Source organism: Octopus bimaculoides, chromosome 12 (genome assembly GCF_046866305.1).
Source record: "Octopus bimaculoides isolate indiv1 chromosome 12, ASM4686630v1, whole genome shotgun sequence".
NCBI classification, from domain to species: domain Eukaryota; kingdom Metazoa; phylum Mollusca; class Cephalopoda; order Octopoda; family Octopodidae; genus Octopus; species Octopus bimaculoides.
Window position 1 is genome coordinate 27806145 of NC_142939.1, and position 22835 is coordinate 27828979.

The following is a 22835-nucleotide window of genomic DNA, read 5'->3' on the forward strand; positions in this document are numbered from 1 at the left end:
AATAGCCTGGGCAAAGTTCAGAGAGCTCCTAACTCTGCTGGTGACAAAGAGCCTCTCGCTCAAAGTAAAAGGTAGATTGTATGGCACATGTGTGCGAACAGCCATGCTACATGAGGACATGCATAAGCTTGCAAGGAATGGAGCCAGTATGCTCCGTTGGATGTGTAATGTCAGTGTGCATACACGACAGAGTGTAAGTACCCTGAGAGAAAAGTTGGATTTAAGAAGCATCAGATGTGGTGTACAAGAGAGATGTCTGTGCTGGTATGGTCATGTGTTGTGAAAGAATGAGGACAGCTGTGTGAAAAAGTGTCACACCCTAACAGTTGAGGGAACCTGTGGAAGAGGTAGACCCAGGAAAATCTGGGATAAGGTGGTGAAGCACGACCTTTGAACATTGGGCCTTACAGAGGCAATGACTAGTGACTGGAACCTTTGGAAATATGTTGTGTTTGAGAAGACCCGACATGCCAAGTGAGACCATAGCTCATGACCTTTGGCAGCCCATTTATGAATACCCCTCATTCATTGGACAATAAACCTTGCTTGTGAAGACATTGAGGCAAGTGAAATCAAAATCAAAATTGCTGACATGTCCGATGACAGTACCACCTGATTGGCACTTGTGCCAGTGGAATGTTAAAAGCACATCCGAACCTGGGGTGTAACCGGCCCACTTAAGAGTACCCCTCATTCATTGGACAATGAACTTTGCTTGCGAAGACCTATTGAGGCAAGTGTAAACAAATCAAAATCACTGACGTGGCCGATGACAGTGGAATGTTAAAAGCACATCCGAGCATGATCGTTGCCAGGGCCACAGATTGGCTCCCATGCTGGTAACACGTGAAAAGCACCATTCAAGAGTGATCGTTGCCAGCGTCGCTTTACTGGCACATGTGCAGGTGGCACGTGAAAAACAACAATCGAGCATTGCCAGTGAAACCAGACTGGCTCCTGTGCAGGTAGCACATAAAAAAACATCTTGAGCAAAGCTATTGCCAGTACCACCTAACTGGCCCTTGAGCCGGTGGCACGTAAAAGCACCCACTACACTCTCGGAGTGGTTGGTGTTAGGAAGGGCATCCAGCTGTAGAAACTTTGCCAGATCAGATTGAGCCTGGTGCAGCCTCTGGCTCACCAGTCCTCAATCAAACTGTCCAACCCATGCCAGCATGGAAAGCGGACATAAAACAATGATGATAATGATGATATATATATATATATATATATATATACATATGTATGTCTGTATGTATGAATTTGTGCATATATGTTTGTCCCCACCAACCAGTGCTTGACAACTGATTCTGGTGTGTTTACATCCCCTAACCTAGCAGTTCGGCAAAAGTGACCGACAGAATAAGTACTAAGCTTACGAAGAATAAGTCCTGGAGTCGATTTGTTCTACTAAAGGCGGTGCTCCAGCATGGCCGCAGTCAAATGACAGGAACAAATAAAAGAATAAAAAGAATATATAAAATTTTTAGTTTTGTTTTTTTATTTTGCTAAAACTTTTGTTTTTATGTATTTTTAATACAATCTTCCTAAATTCACTTTGAATATTATTTTATATATAAAAGCTGAAGTAACTTGAGGATGAAAAGTCACAGTTGCTTCTTAGCTAATAACACACAGACACACACACACACATATATATATACATGATACATACATACATAACTCCTGTACCCCAGCCAAAAATATATATATAGATAGGTGCAGCCATGGCTGTGTGGTAAGAAGTTAGCTTATCAACCACATGGTTCCAGGTTCTGTCCCACTGTATAGCACCTTCTACTATATCCATAGGCCAACCAATATCTTGTGAGAGGATTTGGTAGATGGAAACTGTGTGGAAGCACATCATATATATATATGTATGTATATATATATATATATATATCATGCCAGTATGGAAAACAGATGTTAAAGGATGATGATTATATATATATATATATATATATATATATATATATATATATATATATATATATATACATACACAAAGTATGGGGGTTTAGTTCTCAGGTGATCTAAACGATTAGGTACGGTAGGTAAGTGCTGTAACAGATTACTAGGGCTCCAAGGCTATAGCCGAGATGGTAGTCATGGAGCCATTGCAGATTTCCAATGCAGCGGATATATAATTGTTAAACAGGACATCAAACATTAAACTACAAATTTTTTCCAATAATGATATTGTATATGATTTGAGATGTTTGCCTTGCCTTAATGTTTATTGCCCCCTTTAACAGTCATATATATATATAGGCGCAGGAGTGGCTGTGTGGTAAGTAACTTGCTTACCAACCACATGGTTCTGGGTTCATTTCCACTGCATGACATCTTGGGCAAGTGTCTTCTACTATAGAATAAGTACTAGGCTTCCAAAGAATAAGTCCTGGGGTCGATTTACTCGACTAAAGGTGGTGCCCCGGCATGGCCACAGTCAAATGACTGAAACAAGTAAAAGAGTAAAAGAGTAAAGAGTATATATATATATATATATATATATATATATATATATATATATATATATATATAATGTGTGAGTGTGTGGGTGGGTGTACGCTTGTCCCCCACCACTGCTTAACAACTGGCACTGGTTTGCTTAAATTACCAGAACTTAGCTGTTCAGCAAAAAGACACTGATAACATAAGTCCCAGGCTTTAAAAAAAGTACTGTAGTCAATTTGTCTGACTAAACTCTTCAAGACAGTGCCCCAGCATGGCCGCATTTCAATGACTGAAAAGAATAAAAGAATATTATAATATCCCAGAGATAGATTTATCAGACACTCAGCCATTTGTCACAAAAGAATAAAAGAATGGAAAACTGAAATAACATTCCTTCAATGAAATTTCATTTCATTTCATTGTACCTGTGTGAGATCCTAACTTAAATCCAATAATCCTTTCTACTTATTATTTCATTCACTAAAGGTTAATTCTTAATACATTCCTCAAATAAACTTCTAACTATATACTCTTAAATTCCTGGTTTCTCTCAGCTGAAAAGTAGTTAGTATGTGAAACAGAGCCCTTCATTGTCATTCTCTCCTCTTATATCTTCCCCCTATTCTGTTTACTTCTTTTTAAAACACCACGGCTGACAAATCTGTTTTAAAAAGATTTATTATTAAAAAGAAAATTAAGTATATAACAAATAAAAATAAAAGTATATTCAATAAATTTTAAATTCACAAAACAAAACTTCATTTTTATATTTTCGATTAAAGGTATATAACAGCAAGGAATGTAGTTCTTTTCCTATTTTCCTGATGAAAATAAAATTAAAAACAAAAAAAAAGTATTTTCCTTCAATAAATAGAACAATACTAACATCTGGAGCTATATATCTTAACCAGTATTCACTGAAGATACTAAACCATCTTCCTCATTCAAATACTTGATGTGTATTCAAGTGGGGACCCAAAAGTAACTGGAAATGTTCTCTGTGGGACAAGCCTGTTGTATTTCAGGCTTCTGCCACTAGAAGCCACTTGATGTGACCCTTAAGCATCAGTCTGCCAACTGGCAGTGGCAAGTGGCAATTTTCAACACTTTATTATTCATTTTAAAAAAGCAAAAAAATCTGTATCCTGGTAAATCTGAGACTGGCAAAAATTCTGTTGAGCTCCCATCCCTAAGAGCCATGAGCACTTACTTGTTTTGTTTATGGTCAACCTGATTCTGCTAGCCACTTGGTAATAATGTAGAAGTGGAATCTGTTTTCGAAACCAAGCAATCACAGACAAGTACAGTTATGACAGTTATTTGCCTTGATTAAAACCATAATTAAATCTATGCTAATCTGCTTCAAAGTCTAGCAATTAAACTAATGACTATTATATTTCAATATTATCTCAACAGAAATGCAGTAACGAAAGGGTTAAGAAGAAAAATAATCAACAGAAGACATGAAAGAAGACCTCAATGTGGTCACTCTATATGCTAGAAATAATAGCCTAAATTTCCTTCAATCCACACCCTTTCAACTGCTTCTAATGTGCATCAGCCCAAATTTAGAGGTGTGTTTAACCCTTTCGTTACCAACCCGGCTGAAACTGCTTCTGGCTCTGTAGTACAAATGTCTTGTTTTCATAAGTTTTGAATTAAAATCTTCCACCAAACCTTAGTCACAATTTATGTTCCTAACACTAGCCTAATGATAAGTAAGTTATTTCACAAAATTCTTTGTTATATTTAAAATTAAGTGGACTGGCTCATGTGCGGGCGACACGACACATGAAATCTTTCGAGCGAGATCGTTGCCAGTACCCCTGGGCCGGCTCTTGTGCGGGTGACACATGAGGTTTTTCGAGCGAGATCGTTGCCGGTGCCCCTGGACTGGCTCATGTGCGGGCGACACATGAAATCTTTCGAGCGAGATCATTGCCAGTGCCCCTGGACTGGCTCTTGTGCAGGTGACACATGAAATGTTTTGAGCGGGACGGGATTGTTGCCAGTGCCCCTGGACTGGCTCATGTGCGGGCGACACATGAAGTCTTTCGAGCGGGATCGTTGCCAGTGCCCCTGGATTGGCTCATGTGCGGGCGACATATGAAATCTTCCGAGCGGGATCGTTGCCGGTGCCCCTGGGCTGGCTCTTGTGCGGGTGACACATGAGGTTTTTTGAGCGAAATCGTTGCCAGTGCCCCTGGACTGGCTCTTGTGCTGGTGACACATGAAATCTTCCGAGCGGGATCGTTGCCGGTGCCCCTGGGCTGGCTCTTGTGCGGGTGACACATGAGGTTTTTTGAGCGAAATCGTTGCCAGTGCCCCTGGACTGGCTCTTGTGCTGGTGACACATGAAATTTCTTCGAGCGAGATCATTACCGGTGCCCCTGAACTGGCTCTTGTGTGGGGTTGTTGTGGGATTTTCGAGCGGGATCGTTGCTGGTGCCCCTGGACTGGCTCTTGTGCAGGTGACACATGAGGTTTCTCGAGCGAGATGAACGTGGCCGTTGCCAGTACCGCCTGACTGGCCTTCGTGCAGGTGACACGTAAAAGCACCCACTACACTCTCTGAGTGGTTGGTGTTAGGAAGGGCATCCAGCTGTAGAAACACTGCCAAATCAGATTGGAGCCTGGTGTAGTCATCTGGTTTCACCAGTCCTCAGTCAAATCGTCCAACCCATGCTAGCATGGAAAGCGGACGTTAAACGACGACGACAACGACAGAGCATCTCAAAATAGATATGGTAATGAAAAGGCTTAAGGCAGTGAGCTGGCAGAATTGTTAAAACACTGGGCAAAATGCTTAGTGGTATTTCACCCATCTCAACAATCTGAGTTCAAATTCTGCAAAAGCTGACTTTGCCTTTCATCCTTCGGGGTTGATAAAATAAGGACCGGTTGTTCATTGGGGTCAATGTAATCGACTTACCCCTTCCCTGAACTTACTACCCTTGTGCCAAAGTTTGAAATCAATATTTATAAACACATTCTTTCTCAAACAAGCAAGAAAGAAAACACAAAGGTTACTTGAACAAAACTCTTTTACGCTTTTACTTGTTTCAGTCATTTGACTGTGGCCATGCTGGAGCACCGCCTTTAGTCGAGCAAATCGACCACAGGACTTATTCTTTGGACGCTTAGTACTTATTCTATCGGTCTCTTTTGCTGAACTGCTAAGTTACGGGGACGTAAACACACCAGCATCGGTTGTCAAGCGATGTTGGGGAGGACAAACACAGACACACAAACATACACATATATATACATATATACGACGGGCTTCTTTCAGTTTCTGTCTACCAAATCCACTCACAAGGCTTTGGTCAGCCTGAGGCTATAGTAGAAGACACTTGCCCAAGGTACCACGCAGTGGGACTGAACCCGGAACCATGTGGTTGGTAAGCAAGCCACTTACCATACAGCCACTCCTACGCCTGCTCGTTTTGAATGGCTTATGCCACAGCATTAACTTCATTCATTAAAACAAATTAATCCCATTATTTATTAGTGTGATCCAACGGGCATCACTATGTTTATATACCAAAACATTAAACTTCAACCAATGGCCAATTCCACTTTATTCTTTAGGCAAAAAAAGGCAATACTACTTACTTCTATCTAAAAAATACTAAACAAGGTAACCAGTTGCACGTTGTGGTTGAGTGATTCAAAAGGCATCCAAGTGTAGAATCATTTTGTCTGACCAAATTTATAGAAAATAATGCATTGGAAAAATATCTGAACTCATGCTAGTATTAAATAAAGAGTATAAGAATGTTAAAAATATAACAAATGACATGAATTGTATGTATTTATGATAGTCTTTTCTGCCAATTCTAAAAACATTGGGGGGGGGGGGGTATCAGTTTAAGTTAATGTTTTGTGTATGTGTGTATGTGTTGGTGCCATGAAAAATGCACCCAATACCTTCTGTAAAATGGTTGGTGCCAGGAAAAGTATCCAGCCATGCAGAAAAGAGCTTTGCCAGACATGAGGCATTGGATCTAGCTGAGCTGTCCTGTCCACACCAGTATTGAAATAGACATAAAATAACAATCACACACACACACACACACATTCTGATCTCATGTTTTATTACAGGGGTTTTTTTTTTAACACCCCGCCCCTTCCCCTTTTTTTTTCACTTTATCAAGCTGCTCATTCTGACAAAGATCTGTTCTTTATGACATGCAGGTGTGGTTGAAAGAACACATTTATGGACTTTTGAATATTTATCTATTCATGTACTGTTAATGTTGCTGGCATTGGAATGTTGCTGGTTAAATCTGTTTTTGTTTTTGTTGTTGTTTAGCCCTAGGTCAGTCTTGATCAAGTTGACATGTGATCAAAGGTGTTCCACCCTCAATCATCTTGTCTTTTTTTTTCAAGCACGATATAGATAGAACTACATCATTCAATGTATCATTCGTTTTGGGGGGGTTTTTTTTAAACAATGTGAGATAATTTGAAGGAAATATATCTGCTAATTCTTGCCAATCAAATAACCAATTAGAATCTCCTTTGTAGGCTCAGGTTAGTTCCGTCTGAACAAGCCAATGACACACAAAGGAATACAACCAAAATACGGAATCAAGGAGTGTTTCAAATGATGCTAATTTAAATTTTGACTGTGGATCACACATTAAGCTGTGTTTTGATACGTAGTTGTGTTTCTTTGATGGTTTGTACACCAACTTGTTCTTTCATGTGACCTCCCAAACAGTCATCTTTCTAAATAACTGCTCTAACTATTTACGGGCATATGGTGTAGTGGTTAAGAGCGTGGGCTACTAACCCCAAGATTCCGAGTTCGCTTCCAAGCAGTGACCTGAATAATAATAATAATAATAAAAATAATAACATCGAAAAACACCTTAGGAATGAGAACCCAGGTTCAAAATTTCCCCAAGACACTTCATGAAGGCTGGAGGGTATATCAGCTGAAATGTTGTGTTAACAACAAACAAATGAGGACAAATGTCCGTCAAATGTAAATAATGTAAATAATGTACATAATTCCTCATCTCTTAAATATAGAACTGAAGCCCTGCAAACCTTGAAGTCAAAAGTCAACAAGTCAATCTTGACCAGATGTTATTTGCTAAAACAATGATGGACTAGTTGGTGGACAATGATGGTGGTGGTAGTGGTGGTGGTGGTGGTGGTGGTGGTGGTGCTGCTGCTGCTGCTGCTGCTGCTGCTAATGATGATGATGATGAGCAATAGTTGTAACCTTTTACCCCCTGTTTCATCTCCTCTAAAATTCCTCGTTTCAAGTGAATATTAAAGAAACCATTTTCAGAAAGAAAAGAAACTCAACTCACTCAGTAAGGATCCATGCCCCTTGGAACTGGCCATCTGCTTCACGTTGGATATGTTCACTACACTTTCTTACAGCAGCATCAAAGGAATTTTCCTGCAAACAAATCAAATATCAAGTAATTAGGTTAGTGTCAACATATTTAATTTAATGAGCATTGAAAAATAAACTAATAAGAAATATTTATGTGGTGAAGAAAAGACAGTATTAACTCATTGACTGATATTTCTATTTCAACAATTTTGGTAATTATAGGAGATAACTCCAAATATGTTTCGGCCTTATAAGACCTCTTCAGAGAACTATAGAAAACAGTGATTGTTAAAGTAGTGAAGAGAGAAACACTAAATAAATGTATATTATTGAACATGAGTGAGTACATTTTGCAGTTAATTTACCAGGAGTCACAAGTGTGATGCAGTCTATCATCAATATAGATTAATTAGACCATTCTTTTTTTTATGGTACTATGGTTGGTCTCATTTGCTGTGACAATCTGTCATGCCAAGCATTCAAGTGGACGTTGAAATACCTTCTCCAGAAACTGCATAGAATACTTGAGGTGGATTTGATCTCACTAACTGGTAATTAGTAGTCCAATGCCTTATTAACTATTTTTGTTCTACAAAGACACAAGACAGTTTTTATAGGATTTTTAAAAAAACTGTGAACTACAGATTTCTTAGTTTTTCTAAAGAAGCAAATTAAAATATTAAATATCTTAATAGTCTTAAAGGCAACAGATAGTCAGAAATGAGCAAACACCAAACAAAGGGGTTCGCAGTATCTCTTACATCTCATTATTTTCTAATTTCAAATCCCACAGGAGTCAACTTTGTCTTTCATCTCTCTAGGGGTTGATAAAAGTATCAATCACATCATCAATCAATCCCCAACTCTACCCACCTCCTGCCCTCCACTCTTAAGAATTGTGGCATTGTGCAAATCTACAACAAATCAATATGTATGTTTTTAATTATGAATCATTGCTACAGAGGAAGAGAGAATGGTTTTAAAGGTCTTTCTGTTTTCTTGTTTGCATAATGGCCTCTTTTTTTTACTTTTTTCTTTTTCTCTTTTTTTTTTTCTCTTTTGACAGGCTGTCTCGTACCTAGCTTATAAATAAATATTATTTCCAAATACATCACTGACTGCATAGGGTGTCGCAATGGGCCACAGGCAACCAGCTGGCCATATGTCATCAAACAGTTCTATTTTGAATAATGATTAGATATGGGTTTCAAACTGTAGTCTGATAAATATGTTGAGTTGACCTAAAGGGAAACAGCAGAACATACCTATATATATAATAAATATATGTGCGTGCGTGCGTGCGTGCGTGCGTGCGTGCGTGCGTGCGTGCGTGTTCTTTTATTCCTTTACTTGTTTCAGGCATTTGACTGAGGCCATGTTGGAACACTGCCTTTAGTAAAAAAAAATCAGCCCCAGGACTTATTCTTTGTAAGCCTAGTACTTATTCTATCGATGTCTTTTGTTGAACCTCTAAGTTATGGGGATATAAACACACCAGGTGAGGAGACAAGCACCACTGTCCTGTTTTTGTTACCACTTTCTACCTATGCAAAAAATCCCAAATTTTATATAATTTGCATTGCAGGAAGGACTGTTTTGATGAAATCGCGTCTTGTCCTTACCTTCAAAACGCAGAGTAGATAAAACAGGGGACAACTGCATGTCTCGCTTCTCTGTTTGTTTTTTCGATGTTCAAAAAAAATTTCATTTTTTATGTTTTTGTTTTTTATGTTCTCGTTTCACATTCTGTCTAAGTTTTTTTGATGTCCTGTACTCATATATGCATGTATATATACATATGTAGGTATGTACATATATGTATGTATATATGCATGATCAAATGCCACACACCCTTTTCCAAGTAAGTTTTATATATATACATATATATATATATGTGTATATATATATATATATATATATATATATATATATATATATATATATACATATATACATGACAGGCTTTTTTCAGTTTCTGTCTTCCAAATCCACTTACAAGTTTTGTTCGGCCTGAGGCTATAGTAGAAGGCACTTGCCCAAGGTGTCATACAGTGGGACTGAACCTGGAACCATGTGGTTGGGAAGCAAACTTCTTACCATACTGCCACTTACGCACGTGTATATATATATATATATATATATATATATATACATATATACATACACACACACACATATATATATATATGTATGTGTGTGTATATACACATATGTATATCTGTCTGTGTGTGTATATATTTATATCGTTGTCGTCGTCGTTTAACGTCCGCTTTCCATGCTAGCATGGGTTGGACGATTTCATATATACACACACATGTTTGTCTGTCTGTCTGTATATATATATATATATATATATATATATATATATATATATATATATATATATATATATAAAGTTCTATAGAACTCAAGACAAGCATTACAAAAGATAGCAAAAACAAAGTATATAAAACATAAAAGTTAGTGCTATCATGGTTGTTTTACATACATATATGTATATTTATGTATATACATATATATATATTTATTTATGTATATACATACATAAATATATGTATGTATGTATGTATATAAATATATATGTATCCATCTAAAAAACAACCACAATAACGATAACTTGTATGTTTTGTATATTCTGCTTTCGTTTTCCGTTTTTTTTTTTTTTATTCTTAGGTTCCACAGAACGTTGTTTTTTGGGGGTTTTTTTTGTTTTTTCTCAGGGATTATGTCTGCAAATGTTCAAACTCAATTAAACATTACATCTTTTCCTTGAAGTTTGAATCGCTTTTAAAAATGTGCCTTGCTTGCTCCACAAATATCGTTTTGCTTATTGTCGTTGGTAATTGTTTCTGAAATTTCTGGACAGCCGACTTAATGATGGAGTGTTTGTCTAATTACCAGACGACAAAAAAAAAAAAATAATAATAATAATAATAATAATAATAATAATAAATAAAAAACTAAAGAAAAGAAAATGTAAAGAGCCAAAGCAACACAGTGCATGGTGCTAATACTGTAATAACAACAGTGACAGATGAGAATACAAGATATGTTAGTCCCTTTCAGCAGTAAGATCACACTATGAAAATATAAAATGGGAATATGGTGACATTAATAACTGGCAATAACACAAAGAAAGCCTTCCACAAAGATTCTAGCAATTAAGCACAGGCAGACTGTAAGTTTAGGAGAAGGCTGTAGGAAAGAAGTCTGGCAGAGGTTGAGGTTTTTAGTATAAACTATGTTAACCAATCACAGTGAATGTGCATGCGTGTGTGTGTGTGTATCAAATTAGATATGAGTAGATAAAATATATAGCCAAAATTAGCAATATATATATATATATATATATATATATATATATATATATATATACACACACACACACACACATACATACATACATATATTTATATATGTATATATATATATATATATACACATACATACATAAATACATATATGAGAGACACAGACAGACATACAAGCAAAAACAGACAGATGTGTGTGTGTGTACTATATATATATATATATATATATATACACACACACACATACATAAATACATATATGAGAGACACAGGCAGACATACAAGCAGAAACAGACAGATGTGTGTGTGTGTACTATATATATATATATATATATGTACACACACACATACATATACATATATATATATATATATATATATATATATATATATATAGGGAGGAAAAGAGAGAGTGTTCACTTTTATGTCTCTTTTTCCATGCAAGCATGGGTTAGATGAATATATTGTTGAGGGCATTGTTTTTACATTCAGCTGCCCGTCTTAGTATTAACCCGTAACTGTTTCTCAAGTAAGGGATCCCTTATTTCACATGTTTCTAAAGATACAAAGCCAATGGATGAATTGTTGACAGAAGAAATGACAACAACACCATTTTTAGCTTGCAATTTTCAAAGTAGTGCAAATGTCAACAGATTCACACACACACACATACATAAATACCAGGCTTCTTTCTGTTTCCATCTATCAAATCCACTCTCAGAGCTTTGGTCAGCCTGGAGTGATTGCAGAAGACATTTGTCCAGGGTATCACACAGTGGAACTGAACTCAAAACTACATGGTTGCAAAGTAAACTGCTCAGCTACACAATTGTGCATGCACCGCACCCTCTCTCCCTCTGTGTGTGTGTGTGTGTGTGTGTGTGTGTGTGTGTGTGTGTGTGTGTGTGTGTGTGTGTGTGTGTGTGTGTGTGTGTGTGTGTTCAAGCACAGCTGTTTTGTTAGGGCATTGACTTCACAACCATGTAGTTTCAGGGTCGGTGTTGCAGCTTGGGCAAATATCTTCTACTGTAGCCCAGGGCCAACGGGAGCTTTGTGAGCATGCTTGGTAGGTGGGAACTGAAAGAAGTCTATTGCATGTGTGTGTATTTGTATGCCTGTTTCTCTAGGCGGGGATACAACAATCACACACATCTAGAGACACACTACACAATAATCGTAAACAAATGGTACCATCATATAAGCAGTGTTGTTCATTTGCAATCTCCCACAAAAATATGTCCAGCCATTGTGCTGTTTGTGTTGGACAGGACCAGAGGGAGTAACTTGCTTGGAAACAAGTAAAAGTTGGCAAGCATGGAAAAGCAGACATTAAAATGAGAAGAGGATGATGATGATGAACGAAGTACATGGACAACAAATTAATGGAAAGGACAATAGATAGCTATGGAATGGAAACCGTTGTCAGCCTTGTTATCTGCAATCATAACAGTTTTGGCACTGATAAACACTATTATATAAGGCTAGAAATGAGAAGCTCTTACTTACACAGACTCAGCTTTGAATAATTAATATTAAGTGCAAATTGTATGGTGTTTGCATACAAAGTGCAACGCTGCATGGTAGCAGATGTGGCCTTCAATGCAAAAGATTAGTGATGGTACAAAAGAAATGAAGCAAACATGCTCCACTGGACATGTAATGTTTGTGCACATGAATAACAGAGCACAAAATGAGCTGAGAGGAAAACTAGATATAAGAGGAATCATATGTAGTGTACTAAAGAGAAGACTGTGTTGATATAGATACATATGATGTGTATGAAGGATGTCAGTTGTATAAATAAGAGCTAAGTGCTCAAAGTGACTGGTATCTATGGAAGAGAGAGACTTAAAAAGACGTGGAATAAAGTAGTGAAGACTGATCTCAACAAGTTGAACCTCATGCTAAAAATGACAAAAAACTGTGAAAATTGGCAACAAGCAGTGTTACAGAAGGCTTAACCAGTGATACAAAACATGGCAAAAAGAGTTGTTGAAAAGATGGTGCAGATGGCAGTTAAGATGTCTACATTGGATCTCTTGCATTGTTTATTTGCATTAAAACACCATTTACTTCCTTGTTTGTTAACCTCTCATCTATCTCTAACCTTCTCTCTTATCATTCTATTGTCCCATGTGTAACAAGGAATGGCATTTCTCTGTCAATACTGAATCCTGCCATCACTACCCTTCACTTTATCTTTTTCCTACCCTCACTCATTCTGCCTCTGTTCTATTATGATGCCTCTTGTATGAACAATGTCACTGAATCTGTCCATATCCAGTAACTTCTACCAACTCTTCTTTATTGCCAGTTATAATTCTTTCTCCCCTCTATACCACCACTCTGACCATTACCTTATCTTTATCACTATCCATCTCTTGTTCTCTGAATGTAAAGATTCCCTAAGCCATCTGTTATAATTTCATTCATCTCTAGAATGTTTTATAAGAATATTACATCAACTCACATAACTTACGGGTTTCTTTATTTTACCAATTCCTCAGCCCACACCATCCAGATGATTAAACACTGATTTTGGTAGGATATGAGAACAGAATATAAATGGTTGCAACCAAATCAGTAGTTCTCAACCAGGGTTCATAGGACCTCTAGGAGTCCATATAAGACATTTGAGGGGGTTCACACAAGCATAGTAAATCACACATCCACAGAAGTATCTTAAGGGTTCATGAATAAATTTTGCTTTAGATGTATTTATTGCAAGAATCAGCTCAGTTTCTTTCTTTGACATTTTACATAGCTCAACCTACACAAGTTAAGGAGTGAAGAACAAAACAGAAATTTTTAAAGAAATTTCTATAAACCTAATTTTTAACCCACTCATGCCGAAATTGTTCTGGTGAATGAAATTGCCTGAAAATTCACAGATACTATTATTTTGGCCTAAATGACAACTGAAAAAAATTTCATTGAAATCCATTTGATACAGACTCTCTTTACTCTTTTACTTGTTTCAGTCATTTGACTGCGGCCATGCTGGGGCACCACCTTTAGTCGAGCAAATCGACCCCTGGACTTATTCTTTGGAAGCCTAGTACTTATTCTATCGGTCTCTTTTGCCGAACCGCTAAGTTACGGGGGACGTAAACACACCAGCATCGGTTGTCAAGCGAAGTTGGGGGGACAAATACAGACACACAAACATACACACACATACATATATATATACATATATATGACGGGCTTCTTTCAGTTTCCATCTACCAAATCCACTCACAAGGCTTTGGTTGGCCCGAGGCTATAGTAGAAGACACTTGCTCAAGGTGCCACGCAGTGGGACTGAACCGAGAACCATGTGGCTGGTAAGCAAGCTACTTACCACACAGCCTGCATACACATTAAGAACATGTTTCATTCTTTGATACAGACCATACACAAGTCATGATTTGTATCAAGTATTTGTTTCATACCCTTATAAATTAAGTGTCAGTTTAAACAGACAATCAGCATGAATGGGTTAAACATTGAATGACTGTGACATGTTCACCAGAATAAAATAGTAATCAAAGGGGTCCATAGACAAAAAATGGTTGAGAACCACTGAACTAAATATTTGCAAGCACTTTGTCCAATGTTTTAGTGATTCTGTTAATTTACTACCTACGAGATAATTTGGTACTCATTCTTGTTAAAAGCCATAAGTAGTTCCTTCCAGTTTTTTATTATAAATAGGAGATCTTTAATTGAAAATAAAGATGAATTTTAATAGAAAGTAGAGAGGGACTTCCCACCAAAACACACTTCTACAGGTAAAAACTTTCATAGAAATAATTATAATTTTGCTATTGTTGCTGATGTTGTTTGCTTATTCTTATTCTGAGATCTGGTTGAACAAACTTATGACCATTCATCTCTTGACCTTTTATTCTGGCATTCATAGTGCATCAAGAAACGTCCTTCCTTTTTGAGGCCAAGCAGAATGGGATTTTGGGAATATTTGGCTGTTATTTCAAGCAATTGAGTGACTGCATAGAGGCTCCTTGTTTAGTTTGTATGGCTCCCTCATTGATGATGATTACTACTACTACTACTACTACTACTACTACTACTACTACTAAGGTGGTAAGCTGGCAGAATCATTAGCACACCAAGCGAAATGCTAAGCAGTATTTCGTTCTGAGTTCAAATTCCACCGAGGTCACCTTTCATCCTTTCAGTGTCGATAGATTAAGTACCAGTGAAACACTGGGAATTGGTGTAATCGATTAGTTCCCACCTTCCCCAAAATTTCGGCCTTGCATTTATAGTAGAAAGCATTATTATTATTATTGAGTGAGAGAGTAGTGCATGCCATCAAAGTGACACTGGGGTAAAATATACGAAGCCCAGTATACCCATCATGATTACTCGTCTGATAAGGGTACACCAGTCACATGCATCGCAACCATATGTGTGTGACATGATGATTTCCTATCAAGATAAACAGCACATGACCTTGCAGGTGACGACCTATTAGAATTTTCTTCAGGTCAGGTAGCCAAACCCGCTCAAAAGGTCCCTGAATAAGGGTTGTTTAAGGATGTTGAACGAAACATCCATGTTTCCAGAGGTGAATTATCCAAACCCCAAAGAATTCCTCTCAACACATGGCTATGACGCTCCCCCACTACTTCTGCTCATGATCAGAGATGCACATATCGTCAGCCACTAAGGGACATGCTCAACTGATTAAAGTCAAACAAATGACAAGCAAATCTGTGGTATTTAGCAGAATATTTGCTGTAGCCTACCTTTTATCCCAAGACAAAACAACGTACATGATAACACTTCCGATCAGTTAAGATCAGAAGCCATGAGAGCCACTGCCTGATACTGCTATTATTATATTAGAAAAGAATTTCGTAGAGGCCAACTTTCTGCAGTTCATAAAATAAGTATTAGTTGAGTGCTGGAGTTGATGTAACTGACTAGCTCCACCTCCATAAAAAAATTTTGTGGTCTTGTGACTATAGCAGAAAGGATTATTGTTGTCATAAAAGAAATCATTATCATTATCAATAAGGCGGCGAGCTGGCAGAATCATTAGCACACCGGACAAAATGCTTAGCGTCATTTCGTCTGTGTTCAAATTCCGCCCAGGTCGAGTTTGCCTATCATTCTTCGTAATTGACTCACTTGTTCCCTAACATTGCTAGACTTGTGCCAAAACTTGAAAGTAGGAGTAGTATAGAAGGGATTTAAGAAGTAATCGTTATAAGGACAGACAACTGGAATAAGATAAAACTATAATTCATAATTGATTTCTAGTAAATTGCTGCATTTCAAATGTTAGAAAACTTAATTATTTTAAGAAATTACCCTCTCTGAAGCAAAATCTATTTTAAATCTGTCAAGGGGATAGGAGTGGGTTGTTTTGGGATTTTTTTTTCTTTAATATTTCTCTGAATCTTTAATGATTTAATACCAATATTCGTTTCATATAATTTACAACTTCAAGGGAGATAACTAGCAACAACAGTAGTTTCCCATTATTAAATGGCAATAAAACTGTTTTAGTAAATTAATTTCTGTGTTACGGAAAATTATAGAATACTTATCAGTAATTATACAATATAAAACTAATAATATGTAGCCAACCTAGTTTAAATTTTTAAAAAAAGTCATTTATCAAGAAAAGGCATAAATTGTTATTGAAAGTCTCATTTTTTTTAAAACAAAAGTAAAAGTATAAGGAACTTGAATCTTCGTTTTAATGGCCAGCTGCAGTCTCATTTCTTTTGCATTGTTATGGCCTTTAAAAAATACTTGAAGATTACATAATCCAACCTCTACTTTTATATTCAAAACAAAAAGAAGCGGGTTAAATTATATTATGTAAAAATCTAATTTTCTCCACTTATTAACACACGAAACATTGCACGTTTATTTACCGAATTTACTCGTGTGCACGTCGCACTATTTTATACTTGATCTTAACTGAAAAAACTGCGGCGCTACTTATACATGGGGCAAAGCTGATTTCAAGTTTGATGATGAAGGGAAAAAATTTTGTGCTTGGATTTACACAGTTGCTATTCTTTCGTAACTATTTTGGCCAGTTCGGTTAAGTTTGTCCTTCTTTGAAGTGGTCCAACAGTACCGAATCATATCCGGGTTTGTATCACTTACTGGAATATTGAAAATAATAGCTATTGTCTTTTCTTCCATGCATTATTCCTAATTAACTTTTTTTTAATGCTCGTTATATCTCGGGAGGGTCATTACTGCCAATAATAAACACACGCACAGGTCCTATTTCACTTCTTCCTTTTTTTTTGTCTATTAACTATTTATACCATTTAACTAACTGATTGTTTGATTACTCGTTCGGTCAATCAATCAGCTTTATCAAAATCCTTTCGTTACTAATAGCGACCCCATCAATGACATTCCTTCTCTGCTCCAAGTCTGCTTCTGGTCTGTTTCCTAGTTTACGGGTTCTATATTTATATAAATATTTTAATGCGCGCTACATTAAATATAATGGTTTCGACGATGAGCATCTGGTTGTTTGATCATCCAAAATATCTACTCACTCGTTAAATTAAGCTGGTTAGTTACCGTATCAATCCTTGATCATAATTCTCAGCTTGAATTCGCGTAACATAATATGTGACAAGGTTGGGCCTGTGAATTACAGGTGTAATCTATTTGATAAACTTCCACACAGTTTCCACGTAAGCAATTTCCTTCACAAGGTTTAGATGAAGAAACTTGATAGGAGCGGCTGTGTTGTTCAGTCCCACAGCGTGGCATCTTGGACAAGTGTCTGCTACTATAGCTTCGGGCCGACCAGAGCCTTGTGAGTGGATTTGGTAGACGAAAACTGAAAGAAGCCCGTAGTATATATATATATATATATATATAAAGTTGTAGTGTATTGTCAACTTAATGTGACAATCCCAATAAGGGAACACACTACTGCCGTTTAGCCCTAGGAAGCTGGACCGCTTCCTGTCGGCCTTGACACAATTACTGTGTCCTTAAGTTTGCGAGGGGGAGACAAGCTCCTCCACCCAGCCTAGCCAGCATTCAGGGACATGTTTCTGAGTCTTTGCTCGTCATCAGCATGAAGTAGCTTGCCATATATATGTATGTATGTATGTATTTGTTATCTGTGTTTGTCACCTCCACCATCACTTGACAACCGGTGTTGGTGTGTTTACGTCCCCGTCACTTACCGGTTCGGCAAAAAGACACCATATAGAATAAGTACTAGGCTTACAAAGAATAAGTCCTGGGGTCAATTTGTTCGACTAAAAGGCGGTGCTCCAGCATGGCCGCAGTCAAATGAACGAAGCGCGTAAAAGAATATGCGATACTGAAATCCTGTTCCAAATTATGCCACCCTCACAGAAAGACAATTGAAACGATTCTGCCGATTGAAGTGGCAATAAATATTGATGAAGGAGCAACACTGAAAAGGAAGAAATCCTGTTGATGAGAATTAACACAATTAAAGGGAAGTTGGTGTTGGACCACATAGACGAGTCCAACACCTTACCACGAACGACCAACAGTAGTGTCTCTATGTAAGGTACATAACTCTGTTTACTCTAATTTCACTGTCTTCACAGTTGAAAAGTTGATAGTGGAAAGAATACCTAACTGTAAATACAACTTTTCGAAAAGATAAGCGACGAGTGTTAATGTGGTCGTTAGATACGCTAGAAACAGCAGCCAGATCTCTCACAAATCACATTTTAACATTGTAGAAAACGAAAGTGACACTGGGCAATATAAAAAAAAAGATCAGCAAGCCATGCTTAAAATGCCTTTGAGGATTCCTTCATTCAATGCTAACCTGGGGTTAAATAACAACTGCTTTAACAAACAAAAAATACCCCAATACATGTAAACACGCAAAAATTAATACAAAACAATAAAAATTGACAAATCAAAACTCAGAGTGAAGTTCACTTTTTTTTATGCTTTTTTTTTTTCCACATGACTGATAATTATAAATAAAAATACTTAAAATGTTCATTTACTTTTAATTAGAAAATTAGCTGAAGTGTACAGCATTTTTTATTAAAACTATATGACCCTCACCACTTTCAACAATGGAGATTTTGCAGGGAAGTTCTGGGTAGACCCAGTCAGTTTTTAGTGAGCGGATTCATGTGATTTATTAAATCAATATACAGTGACTGTGGCAGCATGCCATTACTATGTATTTCTTGATAAAAGAGAAGTTGATCGATCATTACCGGATTCCAGCAGTAAACATATCTATTAAATTACAGTGTTCGATAGCATAAAAGAGACATAAACATATTAGATTCAACCCACTTTCAGCAGTATATACCTAGGAAAAAAAATTTTTTTAGTGCATTAAAACATGTATTATAGGCACAAATTTGCATATAGGACTCAGAATGATTTTTTTTTTTTTGAGACATATTTTTGGAAAGAAATGTCTTACATGCCACGAAATACAGTAAACAATTATGAAACTTGAGACGCCTCTGTATTTTTAGGTATGTTTCAACTGAAAAAGAATTCTTTATCATTTGGGATTTTAACCTGTAAACCTTCACTACAGTCAACAGAAGATTTTGGTGGAGAATTAAAAGACAGCTTTGCCACCAATGTTACATGTTGCTGTGCTCCACATTGTTCCTATTATTAAGGAATGGATACCAATACTTTTAGAGATGAATTTGCTAATATAGGCCTTCCCTTTAGTTCCTGATTACTAAGTTGTCAAAATGGTAAGAGGTTGGAACATGCAAATCTGACAATTACAATAACAGGGATCTGAAATATTTTATTATCAATACATTAACAATTTGTTTTTTGCAAAATTGCATCCAAATTTTACATATATCAGTAATATCTCTCTCTCTCTCTCTCTCTCCTCCATCCTTACAGAGTTCACTTTATTACCATATAGTCTTGAATTCTATCTCACAGTACAGCACCTTGAACAAGTGTTTCCTTCAGTTGCCTAGGGCCAAGCAATTCTATGTAAGTGAAATTGACAAGCTGCATGGAAACCCATCATGTGTGTGTGTGTGTGTGTGTGCGTATATATATATATATATATATATATATATATATATATATATATATATATATATCATATATATACATATATATATATCATATATATACATATATATATATATATATCATATATTCTTTTACTTGTTTCAGTCATTTGACTGCAGCCATGGTGGAGCACCACCTTAAGGGGTGGGGTGTTAGTTAAAGAAATCAACCCCAGGTCTTCTTCTTTGTAAGCCTAGTACTTATTCTATCGATCTTTTTTTGATCTCTTATTCTATCGATCTCTGCGATCGCTTGACAGTGATGGCAGGAGGACAAACACAGACACACAAATATACACATATATATATATATATATATATATATATATATATATATATATAATGGGCATTACCTCAGAAAAATAATGCCACACACTGGACTTTTCAAAATAACCACATTCGGTACTAAATGTGGTTATTTTGAGAAGTCCACTGTGTGGCGTTATTATTTTTCTGTAATAATGCCCATTATATAAATATAAACGAATAATTATATTCTTGGGAATAGAAATTTCCCTTATGAATTTTTTTGCACACTGGCTTCTTGATAAAATTCTTGTAAAAGAGTTTTATCCCTTTTTGAATTTATATATATATATATATATATATATATATATATATACATGACAGGCTTCTTCCAGTTTCCATCCACCAAATCTACTCATAAGGCTTTGGTCAGCCCAAGTAGAAGACACTTGCCCAAGGTGCCATGCAGTGGGACTGAACCCAGAACCATGTGATTGGGAAGCAAGCTTCTTATCACAAAGCCATGCCTGTGCCTATATATATATATATATATATATATATATATATATATATATATATATATTTATAAAACTGAAAGATAGAAAAAGTAGGCTTTAATCACAAATCACAGAAACAAATGTTGTGATTTGTGATTAAAGCCTGCTTATTCTATCTTCCAGTTTCATAAATTTTTACATCAATTCTGCATACACTGTAGATATCCAATAAAAGCAGTAATCCTGCTGCTGGCATATGGTAAATGATAACCATATAGAAACTTTGAAATGCGCTTTATGAAGTTGTTATCCAGATAATATTAAATGTGTATGTTTATGTGCACATGTGATTGTACATGCTTGTGTGAATGATTATATTCCTTGTTTAAAAAAATGTTGAACTAAAACAGTAATGCTTGTTGACATTACCTATCCTGATACTAAATGCCTCTAGCTTTTTGAAGATAAGTAAAAAAAATCCCTTACTTGAAAAATATTGATAGAAAGAGCATTTGGTAGCAAAATAATGCACATAATATGTACTTATCCAACCCATGCTAGCATGGAAAAATAAAACAAACAAACATATACACACAAAATCATCAACAGTTGCTGTCAGCTTTCCATGGTGGTATGGGTTGGACTAGTTGTTATGGTCCAAGTTAGTTCTTATTCAGAGCTACTATACTCCAAGGAAGGTTAGGGACCATGTCTTGCTTATAGATTTTATTTTTTACATGGTTTCTATAGTTGGATGATCTGTCTAACATCAACCTCTTTACTGGGTGCTTCTTATCATGGCACCAGCCCTAGTGAGATTGTCATGTCCTAGACATGACTAACAAGTCCTCTCAACCTTATTTGGCAATCACTCTACAGAGTGTACTTGATGCATTTTATCACAACATCAGCACTACTTTGGTCGCTTTGTAATTCACAATGCAAAATATTCCTCCAATTCTATGTTGTCTTTGTTCATTCAGGGCAACAAGAACTACAGAAAGGGTCACAGAGAAGTAAACTGCAGCAGGTGAAGGAGTGAGAAGGAAAAAGAAGCTAGAGTATAATGAAGAGAATGAAGTGAGTAGGGTAAGAGGGTTGAAGGAGAAGGAATGAGAGACAGTGTTAGGAGTGATGAAAGAAAGACAGTAAAAGGAGAGAGAGAAAGAAAGAGAGAGAGTGTGTGTGTGTGGTGGTCAGTCATAGAAATAACCAGAAGTAAGAGAGTGTGCTGGATGTTATTAAAAAGTCCCTTGGACATGGGGATGGTTGGCTGCAGTATAGAAAGATGATATTAGTGAGTAAAAAAAAAAAGCATAAGGGATGAACAGACATGATAAAGATGAAAATAGTGTGACAGATATCAATAAGAATGAGCTAAGAAGAGAGAGTAATAGTTGGCCTGATAGCAGGGTAAATAGAAGGGTATATCAGATATACCCTTCAGATCCTCATAACTTATGCATTGTAATAGGAGAAGGAGAGAGATATGAATGGTGGAGGGGAATAAGTATGCCCAGATCTAATGTTTTCCATCATGGCATGGGTAGCAGTGATTAGGAGAGTGGACTACAGAGAGATGAGAGGGTGTGTGTTAGGCAAGAGAGTCAGCAGAAAGAGACTAAGAGGTATAAGGTGGGTAAAAGGCTCAGAGGTGTCTATAAATGGACTGGCTACTTGATTCTCTAGGATTGGTCAAGTAATATAGACACCTCTAATGATACCCCAATAAGGGTCAAAAATCGATTGAGGTTGTTCATCATTTTTTTCATTTAATGGATAAATTTGACATGTTTCTGTCGATTATATATGTTTACATAGATTCACCACTCATTCCGTTTTAATGCATGTTTTGCTATGCTTGCACAAATGCTTGAGTCTTCTCTAGCACTGCATTATGTCATTGTCA

General features: G+C 36.6%; 1 protein-coding gene across 2 annotated transcripts in view; it reads right to left on the reverse strand.

The window, feature by feature from the left end:
• Positions 1-22835, reverse strand: part of LOC106871911 (tumor protein p63-regulated gene 1-like protein) — an 82928-nt gene that overhangs the window by 26743 nt on the left and 33350 nt on the right. For both annotated transcript variants that reach the window (XM_014918668.3, XM_014918669.3), the window contains exon 3: positions 7788-7879. In XM_014918668.3, the coding sequence (XP_014774154.1) occupies positions 7788-7879 (92 nt within the window). The remainder of the gene's footprint in view (positions 1-7787; positions 7880-22835) is intronic.